The sequence below is a fragment of the Vigna radiata genome, chromosome 7, assembly GCF_000741045.1.
Source record: "Vigna radiata var. radiata cultivar VC1973A chromosome 7, Vradiata_ver6, whole genome shotgun sequence".
Taxonomy (NCBI): domain Eukaryota; kingdom Viridiplantae; phylum Streptophyta; class Magnoliopsida; order Fabales; family Fabaceae; genus Vigna; species Vigna radiata.
In genome coordinates this window covers 20773930-20792806 of record NC_028357.1, presented here as the reverse complement: position 1 = coordinate 20792806, position 18877 = coordinate 20773930, and the positions used below count along the sequence as shown (strand labels likewise).

The window sequence follows — 18877 nt, the reverse complement described above, 5'->3', positions numbered from 1 at the left end:
GGTTGGATGACATACTGATATTTATTAAAACAACTCATCTATTCTTTTTAAGTATTTATAGTCAAATCCAAATGAAAAAAATTATGTTAAGACTAATCCAACATAATTTACATTAAGATTATTTTTTTAAAATATAGAAATTATATTGAATAAAAAAATAAATCATTAGTATAAATATGAAAAAAAATTATTGAATTAAAAAAGAATTATCTTACTTTTTTATGTTTTAATAGGCTTAATATTGTTACTTTTTTGTGTTTTAAGAGGGTTAATATTGTTAATAGGTTAATGTTATTATTAAGTTAACAAAATTACATATTATATTTACGTGAAAAGTAAATTATAAGAAAATTGAAAAATGAAACTTTATGGAAAAAAAGGATAATTACAAATGCGATTATTTCAGTTCTCTTTAATAATTGGAGAGATATTAACATAAATTTATTTTTCACGAACTCTTAATTATAAATTAAAATTGTGAAAAGTACAAAATTATAAATAAGTATATTATGTTAGAAACTGCAGTAAAAAATTTTAAAAAAAATTATTTGCAATTACTACATAACGTGGAATTAATCATTTCTGTAAATTTAAACTGTAAAATATTGTATCATAGGATTATTTATGTCAGTATTAATATTTGTTGTCTTTGGTCGTAACTAAGCGCAACAGTACAAAATTCGAAATGCTCCTTGGGAATGATATCAGGGCATTCATTTTAAAGGAACCTAGTTACTATCGGAGTTTGGCTATGAGAAATAAAATAATAAAATAAAGTGACAAACATTAATTTTCTTTTTCCTCAGTTTTATTTTATTTATTTATTATCACCATTTTAAATTCTGGGTCCCCTCCCCTTTGTTTTCAAATGTCATCATTACAGCGTTCATTTCCAGGTTCATAGCATTCACGTTACAGGGTAGTTCATTAGGGTTCAGGGTGGAGATCGACTTTTTAGCGGAGTTCTGTCTAAAGCTTGAAGCTTTAATGGTTCTCCGGGTCCAATTGAAACGGGTTTCTTCCCAATTTGTTGATTCCTTGTTACATTGGTTGATTTCCGAAGCTCGATCTCTCCCGCATCGCTGAGGTTTGATTCTTCTGATTCCTTTGAAAATGTCTGGCACTGTTGCCTAATGTAGCACCGTTATATTTTTGTTGAGAATTTGAGTGTGGGTTTGCCTTCCAAATTTGGTCTGTGGGGGCGAGGAGATTGTTGTTCTGTTTGTAGAGTGTTGTTTTGTTTGAGATGAAGAAAACGAAAAGTGATCCTCCTAACATGCGGAGGTTTAGACTGTCTCACTTTTTGTTTGGCATTGGGGTGTTGTACTTGTTGTTTGTGTCATGTAAATTTCCACAGCTTTTAAGAATTGTGTCAACGTTAAGTGGGGATGAGAGTTATAATAGGTTGGAGGGGGCAGCTGTTTTGGACTCTGAAGATTCAGATTTGAGCAAGTCTATTGTGAGTTCTGTTTATAGAGATGCATTTCACAGGAGATTGGAAGATAGTAGGGACCAGGGTGCCCCCTTGAGGCCAAACACGGAGCCAAAGAAGGAGGAGGAGCGTCTTCCAGAGTCTACGATGCATATTCCGCCTCGATATGGTAGGATAACTGGGAAGATAATGCAGGAATTTAAGAGGACCAACGATTTGTCTGTGCTTGAGAAGATGGAGGAGGAGGCATGGATATTGGGGTTGAAGGCTTGGCAGGAAGTAGATAAGGTTGATGAGAAGGAGGCGGTGAAAAGTTCTGTGCTTGATGGAAAGCCTGAGTCATGCCCTTCTTGGGTGTCCATTAATGGTGACGAGTTGATGAAAGGAGATAATTTAATGTTTCTTCCCTGTGGTCTTGCAGCTGGCTCTTCGATCACTGTGGTTGGGACACCCCATTATGCTCATAAGGAGTATGTTCCCCAGCTTTCCAAGAAAAAGAAAGATGGAGGGTTGGTTTCCGTTTCACAATTCATGGTTGAATTGCAAGGGCTTAAGTCAGTGGATGGGGAGGATCCTCCAAAGATCCTCCACTTGAATCCTCGAATTAGGGGGGATTGGAGCAAACGACCTGTGATTGAGCATAATACCTGTTACAGAATGCACTGGGGAGCCTCTCAAAGATGTGATGGTCTGCCATCTGGGGATGAAGAAGAAATGCTTGGTATGATGTATCATATTTCATATTCATTTTGAAGCAAGTTATTTAGAAAGAAAAAAGTATTGCAGAATCGAGTATCCCTCGCTGTCATTATTTAAAATAAAATGCATTTGATATCATTGTAAATGTGGAATAAGAAAACTCTAACAAATAATGAAAATAGGTGCACCTTACTACTTGGCTATTACGTGATCATCAGAGTAATAATTTCTACCTTCCCGATTGGTCTATTTTAATAGAGCTGTAAAATATAAAAATGTAATGGTTATTGCAGTTAAGTTATACTGCTAGAATGCATGAAACTTTGGAGGGCCTTATATCTTTCAATTTTTAGTAGTTTTATGAATATTTTTGTTTTACTTTTTATGATATTCCAGTTGCTTATGGTGAGTCTGGTGGTAGTCTGGTGATGTATATGACATATATCTGTTTGTATCCTTGTAATTTTATATTATTTTATTTGACAGTTGATGGATACAGACGGTGTGAGAAATGGATGCGGAATGACATTATAGACTCTAAAGAGACCAAGACAACATCATGGTTTAAGCGTTTTATAGGACGTGAGCAAAAGCCAGAAATGACCTGGCCGTTCCCTTTAATAGAGGGCAGAATGTTTGTCCTTACACTGCGTGCTGGTGTTGATGGATACCATATTAATATTGGAGGTCGCCATGTAACTTCATTTCCATATCGGACTGTAAGTTTCTTCATGAGATAATATTAGGTGTTTTCATTTAATGACTGTGCTAAACATCCATATGGTGTGAAATTGCATATCTAGCTTCTTAATGATCATAATCTGGTGAGATGTGTTTTTTATTTGCTTTAGTGAGTTTGAAATTTTTTGGTGAATTTGTTTTGCGTATATTATGACATGTAGATTTAGAATTTTGGTTTTCCCTCAACAGTTTGTATTAATGGTAATAGCTCATGTTATACACGTTGGAGGTTTACTCCCATAGCTTAAATTTTGAGAATACCAGGAATTTATTCCCATTTTTGTATAATCTGCTGCTGTGGTCAGCAGATTTTTTCCTGTCTCATGTTTTCTTTCTATTTTTCTTCAGGGATTTACACTTGAGGATGCTACCGGATTGGCAGTTAAAGGGGATTTGGATGTTCATTCAATTTATGCTACTTCTCTTCCAACTTCCCATCCCAGTTTCTCACCTCAAAGAGTACTGGAAATGTCAGAGACCTGGAAAGCCAGACCTTTACCAAAACATCCTATTAAACTTTTCATTGGAGTTCTTTCGGCTTCAAATCACTTTGCAGAACGCATGGCTGTTAGAAAGACATGGATGCAATCTGCTCCAATCCAGTCTTCAAATGTAGTAGCACGATTCTTTGTGGCACTGGTAAGGTTTTTATCTTTATTAATATCTGGCATATAGTGATTCACTAACAACATGAGCACAAATAGGCACCTGATACCAAGAATGTCATAGGGTACATTAAACATTTCATGTACAAGGGAAAAACAACTTTCCTAGATTATTTCTTGGAAGTTCTAAGGAAAATTGTGTTTAAATCATGACGAGGAGATGATAGAACATCTGGTTTGACATCAAGCATGTATTGGTTATCTATTGCAAATAGAATTTGGAGTTACAACATCAGGATTGGTGTTTCAGAGATCTTGTATCAAATTCATTTGATAGGCAACGGTGTGATCTTTCAAATATAATAAAATTAGAAGAAAACTTGAGCTCTTACCATGAGTTTTTCACTTAACCAACCAAGCATATTAATTATACTTATGTTTGGAGTTTGGTGCTATAATTGACATTTGGGTAGTGGAAGGAGTAATTATGTTTTACAGTAATTAATGAAATTTGTTTCGGATAAATGAAGCCTGACTTGCTATTTACTACTGAATTTACCTTAGCAGAAAAAAAAAAAAAACTTTAGGACCAAAGTTCCTTACCAATACAGGCTATGTGATCCCCATTAGCAATGGAATCCATTGACCTTGGTGTGTGACTTAAGAACGCTATGTAAATGGTGAGACAATGGAATCCAGACTTTACGTGCTGGATGGTGTGTGTTTCCCTATATTTCGGTTTGTTCTATCAAGGAATCTGACAATTTTGGTCCAACCTGCCGGATTAAGGAGGAGGAGATATGGAAGGGCGAATTGGAGCATTGGAGAGATGGATTGAGAGGTGGGCTGATGATTAGGAGAAAGTGAATGTTGAAGTCAGAGACAATGGATGAAGAGGGTGGAATTACCTTCCTTAGAAGGAGATGATCCTATAGGCTGGATAGGGAGAGCTGAAAATTTATTTTGAAATTCAGAAAATTAGTTCAAGGGAGAAATTGGGCTTAGCCTTTATCAGCATGGAGGGTAATGCCAACCATTGGTTCAGATTCTGGAAGCAAAAGACCAAGAACCCTTCTTGGGAGGAATTAACCGTAGCTTTGAATAGGAGATTTGGAGGGAAGGAACAACTTGAAAAAGAGAGTGACTTTATTATTTTCATTTATATCAATTACATTCTCCTTACCTCTATTTGTAGCAATCTAATCTTCTAAAAGAGGGAAATAAGGAAACAATATATTGAAAAATAATCTAGAAGATCATACAAATATTTTCTTTGATTAGGAAGATTCCATAGATATTTTCTCTAATTAAGAAGATTCTATAGATATTTTCTCTAATTACAACACTTCCCCTCAAGTTAGTATTATGGACAATACTCATGACAGACTTATTGTCACAGTGTAGTTGTACAGAGTTGTCCATCTTGACTTTAAGGTCATCCAAAATGATTTTCATCGAGAGTCCTTCAAACATCCCTTGAGCAAGAGTTTGGAATTCAACTTCTGCACTAGAACAAGATATTATATCTTGCTTTTTGCTCCTCCATATTACCAGACTATCTCTAAGAAACACACAGTACCCAATTTAGAGTTGGAAGTTTCACACCGACTAAAGATAAGTTTAGAGTATATAAGTGGGTGTAAGTCTCACCTTACAAGTCGATTTTTTTGTAAGGTTGAGTTAGATTTCAATTCTATTTCTTAACACCAACCAATACCATGAAGCTCCAAGGATGGGTTAATGGGAGAAGAGTTCTAACTCTGATTGGGGCCAACCACAATTTTGTTTCCACAAAATTAGTGGCAGAACTGGGTTTGCAGGTGGAAGACATTCCTCCATACTGTGTCAAACTGGGAGACGACCATAAGAAACAGACTAGGGGGTGCTGCAGGGACATAGAAGTGCAGCTGGAAGAACATAAGGTGAGAGAAACATTTTTCCTCTTTGAGTTAGGAGGAGCTGATTTGATTTTGGGTATGTCATGGTTGGCATATTTGGGAGAGGTTAAGGTTAACTGGAGGACCTTAACCATGTGTTTTAATATGAAGGGACAAAAAATAAAGATAAGGGGAGACCCACCCCACCCTCGCTAAAAGAGTTGTAACTTCCCAGGCTTTCTTGAAGGAAACAAAGATATAAGCAGTCATGTTAGTGTGGGAATTAACGGCAGTGGATGTGGAAAGAAATGAAGAGAGGTAGACAGATTTATCCCCAAGGCAAATAGCAGAATTGGAGGGAGTCTTGGAGGAGTGTAATGGGATTTTCCAGGAGGTTCTGGAAAATTCCCCACATAGAACAATGGATCATAAGATTCCCATCAAAGAAGGGGAGAATCCAGTTAATGTAAGACCCCCACAAGTACCCACACTTGCTGAAATCAGAGATAGAAACATGTTGGAAGTTCCACATCGACTAGAGATAAGGCCAATTAAGTGTATATAAGTGGGTGCAAACCTCACCCTACAAGCCGGTTTTGTGGGGTTGAGTTAGGCTTAAACTCCACTTTTAACATGGTATCAGAGCCATGATTAGAGCTTATCCTAGCGATATCTGTTGTCGTTGGGCATGTTGTTCCACCCGCTATCGGGCTGCTATCGGACCACCCATTAAAAGTGTCTAATCCCAAGCTCGAGATGTATATACCTCGGTGTGAGGGGGGTGTGTTGGAAATCCCACATCGACTAGAGATAAGACCAATTAAGTGTATATAAGTGGGTGCAAACCTCACCCTACAAGCCGGTTTTGTGGGGTTGAGTTAGGCTTAAACTCCAGTTTTAACATGGTATCAGAGTCATGATTAGAGCCTATCCTAGCGATATCTGTTGTCGTTGGGCATGTTGATCCACCCACTATCGGGCCGCTATCGGACCACCCATTAAAAGTGTCTAATCCCACGCTCGAGATGTATATACCTTGGCGTGAGGGGGGTGTGTTGGAAGTCCCACATCGACTAGAGATAAGGCCAATTAAGTGTATATAAGTGGGTGCAAACCTCATCCTACAAGCTGGTTTTGTGGGGTTGAGTTAGGCTTAAACTCCACTTCTAACAAAACACAAGTTTCAGAAATGCTTAAGATGGGAATAATCAGACCCAACAACAGTCCAAGCTCAAGTCAATTGTACTTGTCAAAAAGAAGGATGGAAGCTGAAGGTTCTACATAGATTATAGGGCTCTCAACAATGCCTTCATTCCGGATAAATTTCCTATGCCTATTATTGAAGAATTATTAGATGAATTTCATGGAACCAAGTTCTTCTCAAAAGTGGATATCAAGGCAGGTTATCCCGAGGTACGCATGAATGAGGTTAATATCCAAAAAACAGTTTTTAACACTCACCACGGGAATTATGAATTTTTGTTATGCCCTTAGGCTAACAAATGGCCCGGCTTCCTTTCAATGTGCCATGAACACCATCCTCCACAAATATTTGAGGAAGTGTGTCCTGGTTTTTTTTTTATGATATACTGGTCTACAATAAGTTTTGGGAAGATCATATAAAGCATTTGAGGCCACTGCTGGGAACACTGCTGCAACAGAAATTCTATGCCAACAGAAAAAAGTGTAAATTTGGGCAGCAGGAAGTGAAGTATCTGGGACATGTGATTTCCCTAAAGGGAGTTGAGATGCACCCTGAGAAACTGGCAGTGATATACCAGTGGCCCACGCCTACTATAGGTGTTTTATACAAAATTATGGGAAGATAACTATATTTGGTGTTGGCTATTCAGCATTGGAGACTATATTTACTGGGGCAGAAATTCTTTGTTTGTACTGATAAAAAAGCCTTAGGTATCTCTTCGAGCAGTGGATAACAACACAGAACCAGCAGAATTGGTTTGCCAAACTGCTCGGGTATGAATTAGACATTGTTTACAAGACAAGGACATCCAATAAGGTAGCTGATGCGGAGTCTAGAAGGTGGGAGGATATAAATAAGGAGGAAAAGAGTTATGTGTCCTATCTAAACCTTTTTGGCAGGATTTCCAATCCATAAATGAGGAGGTCAACAATGATGATGTTCTGCAGAAGATTGTCGAGGATTTGATGGATAAACCTGAGTCTCATGGCCATTTTACCCTGGAGCAGGGTCGCCCACCTTCACCATAAAGGCAGGCTCGTAATTTCATCCACATCTCCCTGGATTCCGAAATTACTAGCAGAATATCATACAACACCTACAGGGATCATTCTGGGGTCTTTCAAACATATAGGAGGATTGAACAGTCCTTATATTAGATCGGTATGAAGAACGGGGTGACAGAATTTGTGGCAACTTGCTTGGTAACAACACAAATATTTGGCTTCTTCTCCTCAAGGGCTGTTGGCAGCCTTTTCCAATGCAATGTGGGAAGATATCAGCAGGAACTTTATAGTCAGCCTCCCCAAGTCTAATGGATATGATGCCATTCTAGTAGTGGTAGACAAGTTGAGTAAGTGTGGACATTTTATTCCAATAAAATATACTTACATCCCTATTTGAGGTGCTCCAGTTCTGAGCAACTGAAAGCATGGTCTATGTTTTTACCATGGGTAGAATACTAGTACAATACCAGCTTTCAAGGAGCAGCCAAAAGCATGCCTTACGAGGTAGTTTGTGGCAGACCTCCTCCATCTCTACACAGATTTGTACTGGGAGAGACAGTAGTGGGAGCAGTGGCACAAGTTCTATTGTCTAGGGATGAGATGCTTCAACAGCTCAAGTTTAATCTAACTAGAGCACAACAGCAAATGACTAAATTTGCTAATAGACACTGTAAACCATCACAAATTAAAATCGGTTATTATGTGTTTTTGAAGATTCATCCTCAGACAAGTATGCCAAAAGGGATTATGTGTTTTTGAAGATTCATCCTCATAGACAAGTATCAATGCCAAAACGGCTACATCCGAAACTATTAGCTAAGTGCTATGGTCCTTTTTTGGTGCTAAGACAAGTTGGACCGGTGGCCCTTTATCTACTACAACTTCCTGAGACAGCACGTATACATTATGTTTTTCATGTCTCACAACTGAAGGAAGCTGGTGGAACACACCAGGTAGAGAAGGTTTTATCAGAGGAGCTGCAAGGAAACTACTCAGTTTGTCTTTCCAGCAGGGTGTTAGATAGAAGGACTGTTTAACAACCTGAACAAGGAGAACCGGTTCAACAGGTGCTGATTCAATGGAAAAATGGAGGACCGGAGGCAGTCACATGGGAGGATACTGCAACCATGAAATACCAGTTCTCGGATTTCAACCTTGAGGACAAGGTTGCTTATCCAAGGGAGAGTAATGTTAGGAAATGGAATGTGTATAAAGAAAAATAGCAAACTAGCTGTAAGTTGAGAGGTTAAGAGAGTATAGTCTTTTCTAAAAGGAAGACTATTTATAGGTGGGCTGGGGACTCGTTGAGGGTTGTTGAAAAAGTTGAGAGAAGGTAGACGGGATCAGTTTTGTCCTGTGGGGGAAGGAGAGCGTGGCTAGGCCAAGTATCTTTCTTGTAATTCCTTGTGTATCTTCATGAATGCAATAAAACGAGGTACATACAGTGTATGTTCTGGTGTGTTTACGTGCTGGGTGGTGTGTGTTTTCCTATATTTGGGTTTGTTCTATCAAGAAACCTAACGTCTACACTGATTTTCTACAGTACGCATAGTGATAGAATCACAAATATATACTAAGATGTTGGATTTTCATGAGATATTTTCTATGCTGAAATACCTGTCTGAAATATAATGCAATTACTAAAAAGAACATCATTTCTTAAAATTTGTACACTATTAGTTATACTTAAGTACTTGAAATGTGCAATCAATGTGTACATATGAAAATCTGAGTTTTGGGTTTGTTTGGAATTTGTAGATGGTATTGTGTATTTTTGTTTCATGTTTCTCTCCCTCGTAGTAGTGATATTCTATGGCTAAATTTTCTGGTTTCTTGCCTGTTGTAAATAACAATTATAGAACACAAGGACGGAAGTGAATGCAGTGCTGAAGAAGGAGGCTGCTTATTTTGGTGATATTGTCATTTTGCCCTTTATGGATCGCTATGAGCTTGTTGTTCTTAAAACTGTAGCCATTTGTGAATATGGGGTGAGTTCAATTCTTTCAGCTACTGAAAACTGCTTTCCCTTCAATTTATTTAATTCTTTCCTCCAATGGCTTAAACCTGCTTCAACTCTTAAATATCTTGAGGATATAAATTAATTTTCATCTATGCAGATTCAGAATGTGACAGCTGCATATGTTATGAAAATTGATGACGATACATTTATTAGGGTGAATACCGTCTTGAAGGAAATTGAGAAGGTGGCCCCGGAAAAGTCCCTTTATATGGGCAATCTCAATCTCTTACATCGGCCTCTAAGAAATGGCAAATGGGCAGTCACGTATGAGGTATTATAATAGTGACAACGTACATGAGCTCTGTATGCTTTATTTTTTCTTGTTTGTTAATTTTAACAATCAATTTCCAGCTCTCCTCGGACCTAAAATAGTATGATACGAACATGGTATATTAGAGATTAGTGTTTTAGTTTACCGTGCATCCTACCCTCTAAGATGTGAGAGTGAAGTTTGTTTTCCCCTATATAGGGTCTTGAAAACATGAGGACTAAAACTCTAGAGCTTCTTCGATGCCACTAGTCATGCAGGACACTTGTGTGGGTAATGTTTTTTATGTACCTAAATAGGGTCCTTAAAGGGCAGGCTAAAAACCCGAGCTTCTGCAATACGATCACTACTAGTTACCAGTTATATGCGTAGGAGCACAAATATGATTTAGATGTTTTCAATTCTTTAATTGGAACCTGTTGTCAGTGTTACTCCTTTAATTTTGACTGGAACTTGTGCAGTAGCGTTTCATAATTTTATTACATTTTTTTTATATTGAACTCTTTTTTCCTTAATTGTTGTGTTTGTCTAAACATTTGGTGACAAGTACACATAATGCGGGGAATGCTATAAATTGTTCTTTTTTTGTTCTATTCTGAGGTATTGTGTTTTGTTGTTCCAGGAGTGGCCAGAAGAAGTGTATCCTCCTTATGCAAATGGACCTGCATATGTAATTTCCAGTGATATTGTTACCTTCATCCTGTCTCAACACAAGGATAGGAGGCTAAGGGTTAGTTAACCTTATATTTTTCATTTAGCTTTGCAGTCTCCCCTCCCCCCTCACTTTCCAAGTTGCCACATCAATAAAATTCATTGATGACTGAAATATATTCTGATGGCAGCTGTTTAAAATGGAGGATGTAAGCATGGGAATGTGGGTTGAGAGATATAATAGTACTGTTGCTCCAGTCCAGTACTCCCACAACTGGAAGTTTTGTCAGTATGGATGCATGGAGGGCTACTTCACTGCACATTACCAATCACCAAGACAGATGATCTGTCTGTGGGACAAATTGTCAAGAGGTCGAGCTCGTTGCTGCAACTTCAGATGACCGACCCCAAGTACAACAACTTTACCTCTTTGACTTGCCACTGTATCTTTGTATTCTTTATATCCTTGTCCCGATCTTAGTTCACCTAGGTTAATATTTGGAGAAAACTACGATGACAACAAAATTTATAACAAATTCAATTTGCAAGAAATAGAATTTTGCACTAATGTTTCCTGAAGAGAGGAATGAAAAGAGCTGAGATGAAGCATCATACACTACTATGGGGTTGGTCTGGGAGAGGGGTGCAGGGTGAATCACTGTAGTCTTAGAAATTTCCATTCGGTAATTATGCATTTTTCTGGCCGAGGGTTAAATTTTGTGGGGTTTTCATGCTTTATACCTAGCGTCCCAAGCAAGATCTCTGATGTCATTCACTTATTTGGTGGTACAATTGAAAAGTTTAATTGCTTATTGTTATTCCAAAAAAAAAGTTATGAGGGTAGGGGAGAGTACCTTATTTTATGGCTAAATATGTTCTATTGAGGGCTTTTAACAATGAATGAAAGTGTAGTGATAGACGTTGTAACTAATACCATGTTGTCTTCTCATAAAAGCTGTCTGCTGAGTCATTAGCTGCCACTGTTATTTACATCTGTGTATTAGGATTTAACTTTAAATAAATTTTTATTTTTTAATTAAATTTGATTCTTTGATTATTTTGCCATTAAGTCCCTTTATTTTTAAAATTAAACTAATTTTGTCCATCTCTCTCTGTCTATTTTTATCTTGAATTCTTATTTTCAATTCAAATATTTGGGAGCTTATCATGAATTTGGAATATATAAACGTTTTAAAAGCTTAGGCTAGAAATTTAGTAAAAATTTGATAAAAGTTGAAGAATTTTATATATTAAGATTTGCAAGAAGATTTGGTATATCTTTAGGTGAAATTTCATGTTTTGGTTACCAAGTCCTGAGGTTTAGAATAATTCAATTAATTAATGAGTAGATTTTCAGAATTTTAAAGAGAAGGAAGTAAAGGTAAAATGAAGCCTGAACGAGTATTTCAACAAATGAGTGAATAACACTAAAAAAATTAAATTAATGATAACGTGAATTAGTTTGTGTATTGTAAGTACATATGCAGCCCCTCCAAATATAATACAACTTTAAACAAATAATTTCTCCACTTAAGAAGTAATGGTAATTATTACAGTTAATGATGTGTCTGGAAAATGTGCATTTGCAATGTTAAAAGGGGTGTGCACCTACCTCGTAAAAACCGTAAATAATGATATTTTCACAATTTGAAAATTTCGGTAGAGTTTTAAGAAAACTAGGAAATTGTAAATTTGATACGAAGAATGTTTGTATAATTTATTCTAAAATTTATCAAAATTTTATTACCTCAATGGATCGATTTTTTTTCCTTCATACTAGCTCCATATTAAATTATTTTCATATGGATTAGAATAGTAGTTAAGTTCATTTAATATTTCTGTTTTCATATATTAAAGAAATATTTTACTTGTATTCAATTAGAGCTGTCAAAACGGGTAATCCAGTTCGACCTGTTCCGACCCACTACGGGTTGGTCACTCACTTAGTGAGTCAATCCAATCCGACTCATTTATTAGTGAATCAGAAAAATCTGAATCCGACTCGACCCATCACGGGTTGGTGGATAAACGGGTTGACTCACTAGTCCATTTAATTACAAGTTTTTTTTAAATAAAAAAATTACAAACTTTCTATATTCAAATTTAAACAAATTTCACTCCCAAAAAATGATGTTAAACTGAAGACAATTCAAAATAATAATAAAAAGTACAATATAATCCAAATGTCATCCAAAAACAAATACAAAAAAACATACAAATAAGTTTCTTATATGCCATAAGTTTTATAAATAAAATAATAAATTAAAAAATTAGGTAGGTGGGTAGGCGGGTCAACCCGGCCCACCACGGGTTCAATCCATATGAACCGGGTTTTAATGAACTGGGTTGAAATTTAATCCACAAAAAGAATTCAATTTTTTCAAATCCAACCCGGTCCAAACCTATGGTGAGCCGGATTGTGACCGACTCTATATTCAATTCTATAAGAATACAGGCAACAACATTCAACAATTGTAAGATTTGTTGTTCATTTGATTTATTAGGTATTTTTCAGTTGTGCGAATGAAGAAAAAAATAAAATAAAGGTCAGTTGAAAAGTAGAGATAAATGTTATATAATGTCTTGATGTAAGCATATCATAGAACTCTAGACAAAAGTATAATGTAAGATATTATTACATAAATAGTTTGGAGCTCTATAAAAATAATATACTAATTCACAAAGGCTTAAAATTGACTGCTATATGGACGAGTGCTATCATATTGTAAAGGCTACCTGCACCCCTATAATTACTGTAGCTCAATAATAAAAAATACGGTTAAATATATTTATTTTAAATTTATGCGAAATTAAAACTCATAATTTTTTTTTAAATTTTAATATATTTTAATTTCAAACTTTAAAAGTAAATAAATATGATATTTATAATTCAATTGTATTAAGTTTTTTTAAACATGTTTAAATATGTTTTAAAATGACATTGAAGTTGTTTATATTATTTTAATAAATTGTAACTCAAACATGAGTTCCTTTAATAAATCCTAAAAAAAGTTAACACTATTAATATATTCATAAACTTTAAAGTTTGGTCTAAATTATATTTAAAAAATAATAATTTAAATTTTATATATAAATTCGGGAAATGAAAACATTATTAACCTAAAAAAAAAAAAACTCAAACACTCTTCACTAACTGCATGATAGCATTGTTGCCGGTTTCACTTTGGTTATTATTGTCAGAGAAAGAAGAAGAGAAAAGAGAAAACTACAGACTAAAAAGGGAAAATGCGAAAAAGTACTCTTTCAGCCGGATACAAAAACGTTTCTTTTACACATAAATTTTGACACTTTTTTGACATTATTACGTGGTAGTTGTTAATTCGCCAAATTTGAAAATAAAAAAATTAGTGTTTAATAATCAGGCACAAACATATTTGGAATGGGAAAAAAATGAATTTTCATTTCGTGGTTTCTTTCATTCGCACATTGGCACAATTTTCTCTCTCTCGTTCTCTCATCACTCTCTGTTGCTCATCTCTCTCGTAAAGCATTGCTCTCTATTGTCAAGCATTGCTCTCTCACTTTCTCTGAGTTCTCTCTCGTATCATCACTATCTCTCGCTCATCTCTCTTGTCAACCATTGCTCTCTCTCGCTTTGTCTAAGTTCTCTCTATTGTATCATCGTTGTGCGCCGTTGAAGCCCGGTACTATATTTGTCTTGATCATTCTCACTGTGTTGTATTTTTTGGTAAGTCGAACTGTTCAAGCATTGGCATTTTCGTGTTGGGCGAACCCTAACCTTCGTGTCCACCATTTTTCCATTGTGCCTCTTTGCCGCAAGCCATCAATGATTGAAGTTTTGTCCAAGGTTGTACCATATTAGGAGTGGATCCTGGACAACGAGAACATTAGAAGAATGTAAGCGTCAGTGGAATATGGATTGTTACAAACAATGAAGGGAGTGGATCCTGGAAGGTTGTATTTAGACGAAGATGTATTTTTTTCTTTGTAACAAATAATGATATTTATGTACAAATTGTTATTGCAATAAGATGATAGCTTTCATGATTACTTAATGTGCAATTTCATTTCATTTACGTTGTGTATATTTTGATGACAAAGTAATGTGAAATATTAATAAGTTTTTGACATGAATCCAATGGTTTACAATTGATTTTGGTGTTTAGGTGTGAGTAGATTGTGGGAAGTCATGTTTTGGAACTCCATAATGGAGGAAAGAAACAATGTTTGTGAGATTACCATGGGTTGCCCAAACCTTAATTTTTAGGCTCTACTCACACTTAAACACTAAAAAGAAGTCTCATCCATTCAAGAAATATGAAAAAATTACATAAAATTTCTTTGGCTACTTATGTGCCCACAACTGGCTCCTACAGTACAAGTTTTTGTACAAAACCAGATTTTTGTTCGTGTAATTGTTTATAGTGTTCTTGTAATCGATTACAATGGCCAAAGAGCCCAAAACTTGATTACCAATGCATAATTTGAAAGGTCTTTGAGTCTAGATTCCAACAAAATAAGAATCAACTCATTTGGAGTTCGATGGAGAAAGTTATGGGTAAAGCAACCAGCAAAAGTCAGAGTTGGCAGAAATATATAAAGCATTTAAGTTTAAGGAATAAACTGCACCTACTCAGATTTCCAAAAATTAAAAATTAGTAGTCATGGGAAAGCTTTTTGAGTCTAATTTCTAATAAAAAAAGAATCACATCATTTGGAGGTTGGTGGGAAAAGTTATCATTAAAATAGCCAACAAAGGTCAAAGTTGAAAGCATGTTAACTTGATCATGACACCAACATTGGATCTTTCCTCCTCCATGGTTTGTCGAAACCTTAGTTTTCAGGCTCTACTCACACTTAAACACTAAAAAGAAATCTAATCCATTCAAGAAATATGAAAAAATTACGTAAAATTTATTTGGCTACTTATGTGCCCACAACTGGCTCCTATAGCACAAGTTTTTGTACAAAACCAGATTTTTGTTCGTGTAATCGTTTACAATATTCTTGTAATCAATTACAATGGCCAAAAAGCCCTAAACTTGATTACCAATGCATAATTCGAAAGTTCTTTGAGTCTAGATTCCAACAAAACAAGAATCAACTCATTTGGAGTTCAATGGAGAAAGTTATGGGCAAAACAACCAACAAAGGTCAAAGTTGGCAGGAATATATAAAGTGTTAACTTTAAGAAATAAACTACACCTACTCAGATGTCCAAAAATTACAAATTAGTAGTCATGGGAAAGCTTTTTGAGTCTAGTTTCTAATAAAAAAGAATCACATCATTTGGAGGTCGGTGGGAAAAGTTATCATTAAAATAGACAACAAATGTCAAAGTTGAAAGCATGTTAACTTTGTCATGTCACCAACATTGGATCTTTCCTCCACCATGGGTTACCCAAACCTTAGTTTTCAGGCTCTACTCACACTTAAACACTAAAAAGAAGTCTCATCCATTCAAGAAATATGAAAAAATTACGTAAAAGTTCTTTGGCTACTTATGTGCCCACAACTGGCTCCTGCAGCACAAGTTTTTGTACAAAACCAGATTTTTGTTCTTGTAATCGTTTACGCCCACGACCGACCGGTTGTGATCTGCAGGTTAGCACTTCGACGCTCAAGTCAGCAAAGTCACAATGAAATCAACGTAAATGTAATTAGATCAAGAGAGTATACCTGGTTAACCTTCCTATATTTATAGGCATTCAACTCAGTTAATGGACATTAACTACCTGTAACCGCTGATCCATAATCCCGCAAGATGTACCCCCTAATTATAACCGCTGCTGACGTACCCGTGAGATTCACCTCACCAATCCAAATATACCTTTACCTTATACTCACACTCCATCTTCGTTCAACCGGCCGGTCTACCAACCATGCCGATCAACTCCCGAGCCTTCTCGACCGATCCCATAGCGACAAACGGTTGCGATTAATCCATGAAACCCTTTTCCATGGCTATAAATAGGTGGAGGGCCCCTCTTCATTTGCGATACTTGCTACCTTCTGAATCTTCTAACCGATCCTCTTCTTTCGCAACCCGATCGTCCGTTTCAAGGTAATGTCTCTCTCTTCCCACTCATCCAATAGGTCTAAGGACGAGGGTCGGGGTTACGCTGACGATGTGGTAGTGTCGTCGTCATCGTCCGGTTTCTCATCCGCAACCTCATCTCGTTCTTCTGGTGATGAGGTAGAATTTAACTATGACAACTCTCGTGCCTGGATTTCCATCGTTCCCCCTCCGATAGTGAAGTGGTATGACTGGGCCCCTCACGAGGTTAGGAATCACTTCCCTTACTTTATCTCTAATGCTTCTATAAGACATTTGCTAGAGAAGGTAGATAGTCTAGCTAACCTTAGGGATGTCGACGATTACACTTTTGTTGGTTGTCATTCGAATGAGCAAGCCTGTCATGGTCGGGAACGGTATGAGGCATATTTCTTCTATGTGTACATAACTTTGTTCCGTGACCTAGGCATCAGACTCCCCTTTTCCGAATTCCAAATGGGTGTCTTGAGGGAGTTGAATATCTATCCAACTCAACTACACCCGAACGGGTGGGCCTTCATGCAAGCCCTTAGTGTGCTTTGCACTGGCTTACTTCTAACCCCGACCCCTGCTTCATTTCTTTATTTCTTTCGCGCTTTACCTAACAATAATCGTTCTTGGGTATCATTAATTCCTGTGAAAGATAAGCAGTTATTCACTTCTTTCAACTCCTCTCATAAAGACTTCAAATCAAATTTTTGTGGCCCAAATATTTTTTTGATGATGGCCGGCCAAAGTTTCCCTTTTACTGGACAGAAAACCCCAACCGAGTAGATTCGTGGTAAAAAACTGAGGTGACCGAGGATGAGTTGGACGTCATAAGCCAAATCGATCTGCTGCCTCAGAAGACCTCATCCCGCAAACTCATAGATCTGCTCGGGACCGACACTCTACGTGCTAGAGTGTTTGGTAAGTTTCTTCCTTCTTTCATTCATTGAACGGTGAGTATTAACTTGTCTAAATTGTTTTCTGTGCTGCAGATTTCTTTGGAGGAATGGAGCAACATCAGGCCTTTCTTCGCATGATGGCTTGGAAGAAAAGCTTAGGCAAATCCAATGAAGGTACTTTTTCCCCAGCCAAACTGGTTAGCGCTTCGGGCTCTGCTCCTTCCCGCTCGGTGAATCCGGTCTTGAAGGTGTCAGATACAGCCACTCCCTCCGCTGACCCCAAACCTGACGTCCCCAAACTGAAAAGAAAACCTGCTCGAGAAAAAACTCCCTCACCTCCAAAGAAACGAAAGTTGAGTACTCCTTTGCTGACCGGTCCCCTAAATCCCAACGTTCACGTCGCTGACCGTCTATAGTTCAACCTAACTGCTGAAGAGAAGAAGCCATTTAAAGGGATGACTCCCAGCGAATCTTTGAACATGGCTTACGAGGTCATCGCTCGGGCCAGTGTTTGTTTGAATTATACCGCTGGGACGACCAAACCACTCTTAGTGGTTGAGTTAGAGAACGCCCGTAAGGATTTAGAGGCTGTGAGGAAATACAACACTACCTTGTCCCTTCGCATCGAAGAAATGGCGAAGGCCGCTGAAGACGAACGGGTAAAGGCCGCCGACAATGTGAAGAAGGTCCAAGGTGAAGTGTCTTCCCTCCAACAGTCTGTTGACACCTTGAAATTGGATTTGCAGAAAGCCATCACCCAATATGAGGAACTGATGAAGGAACGAGATGCTGTCGTCACCGAACGAGATAGATTAATAGCCGAGAACGCATCATTGGGAGGTGAGATCTGCCAAGAGTGCCAACTTGGCTTTGAACAGGGAATTTCTCAGTGCCATTACTTTTTCAACACCCCTTTGGAGCATCTGGATTTCGACATTATGAAAGTGTATGTATATGACCGACTTGTTGATCTGTCCGTTCATGCCCCCCGACTGCCGCAGAGAATCCTCCAGCTATCCTTACCATTACGGAAGAAACCCCTGCTGACCCTTCCAATATTCCCTCCACCGATGCTCCTGCTTGATGTTTATCGAATTTACATATCAGATGAACCTTTTATGTAATGATTTGATATAACTGCAATTACAACTACGTATCGTCTGGGAATGTAAACTTTTAGAACATTTCTTTAATTTCATGTTTTATTTAGTACATTACTCCGCTTAACCTTACTTGAGTTTTCTAATTTAACTTTACGGATTGCAATAGACTGTGCCTGTCTGGGGCTTATTTTCCTGACATTTCGATTTTAATAACTTCACCCGATCAGGAGTCAATTTCCCGACTTCCTGAGATCTTGTGAAGTCAATTTTCTGACTTCCTTCCTCCTCCCTTCGTTCCACCGATCAGGAGTCAATTTTCTGACATCTTGAGATTCTTAGAAGTCAATTT

At 37.2% G+C, this 18877-nt stretch overlaps 1 protein-coding gene across 1 annotated transcript; it reads left to right on the top strand.

Moving 5' to 3' along the window:
* Window positions 1–835: 835 nt before the first annotated feature.
* LOC106768634 (hydroxyproline O-galactosyltransferase GALT2) lies at window positions 836–11113 on the top strand. Its single transcript, XM_014653882.2, has 7 exons — window positions 836–2153; window positions 2618–2850; window positions 3221–3511; window positions 9422–9550; window positions 9680–9853; window positions 10473–10580; window positions 10693–11113. Exons 1-7 carry the CDS (start codon window positions 1247–1249, stop codon window positions 10900–10902), a joined length of 2052 nt encoding a protein of 683 aa, XP_014509368.1. The 5' UTR covers window positions 836–1246; the 3' UTR covers window positions 10903–11113.
* The last annotated feature ends 7764 nt before the right edge of the window (window positions 11114–18877 follow it).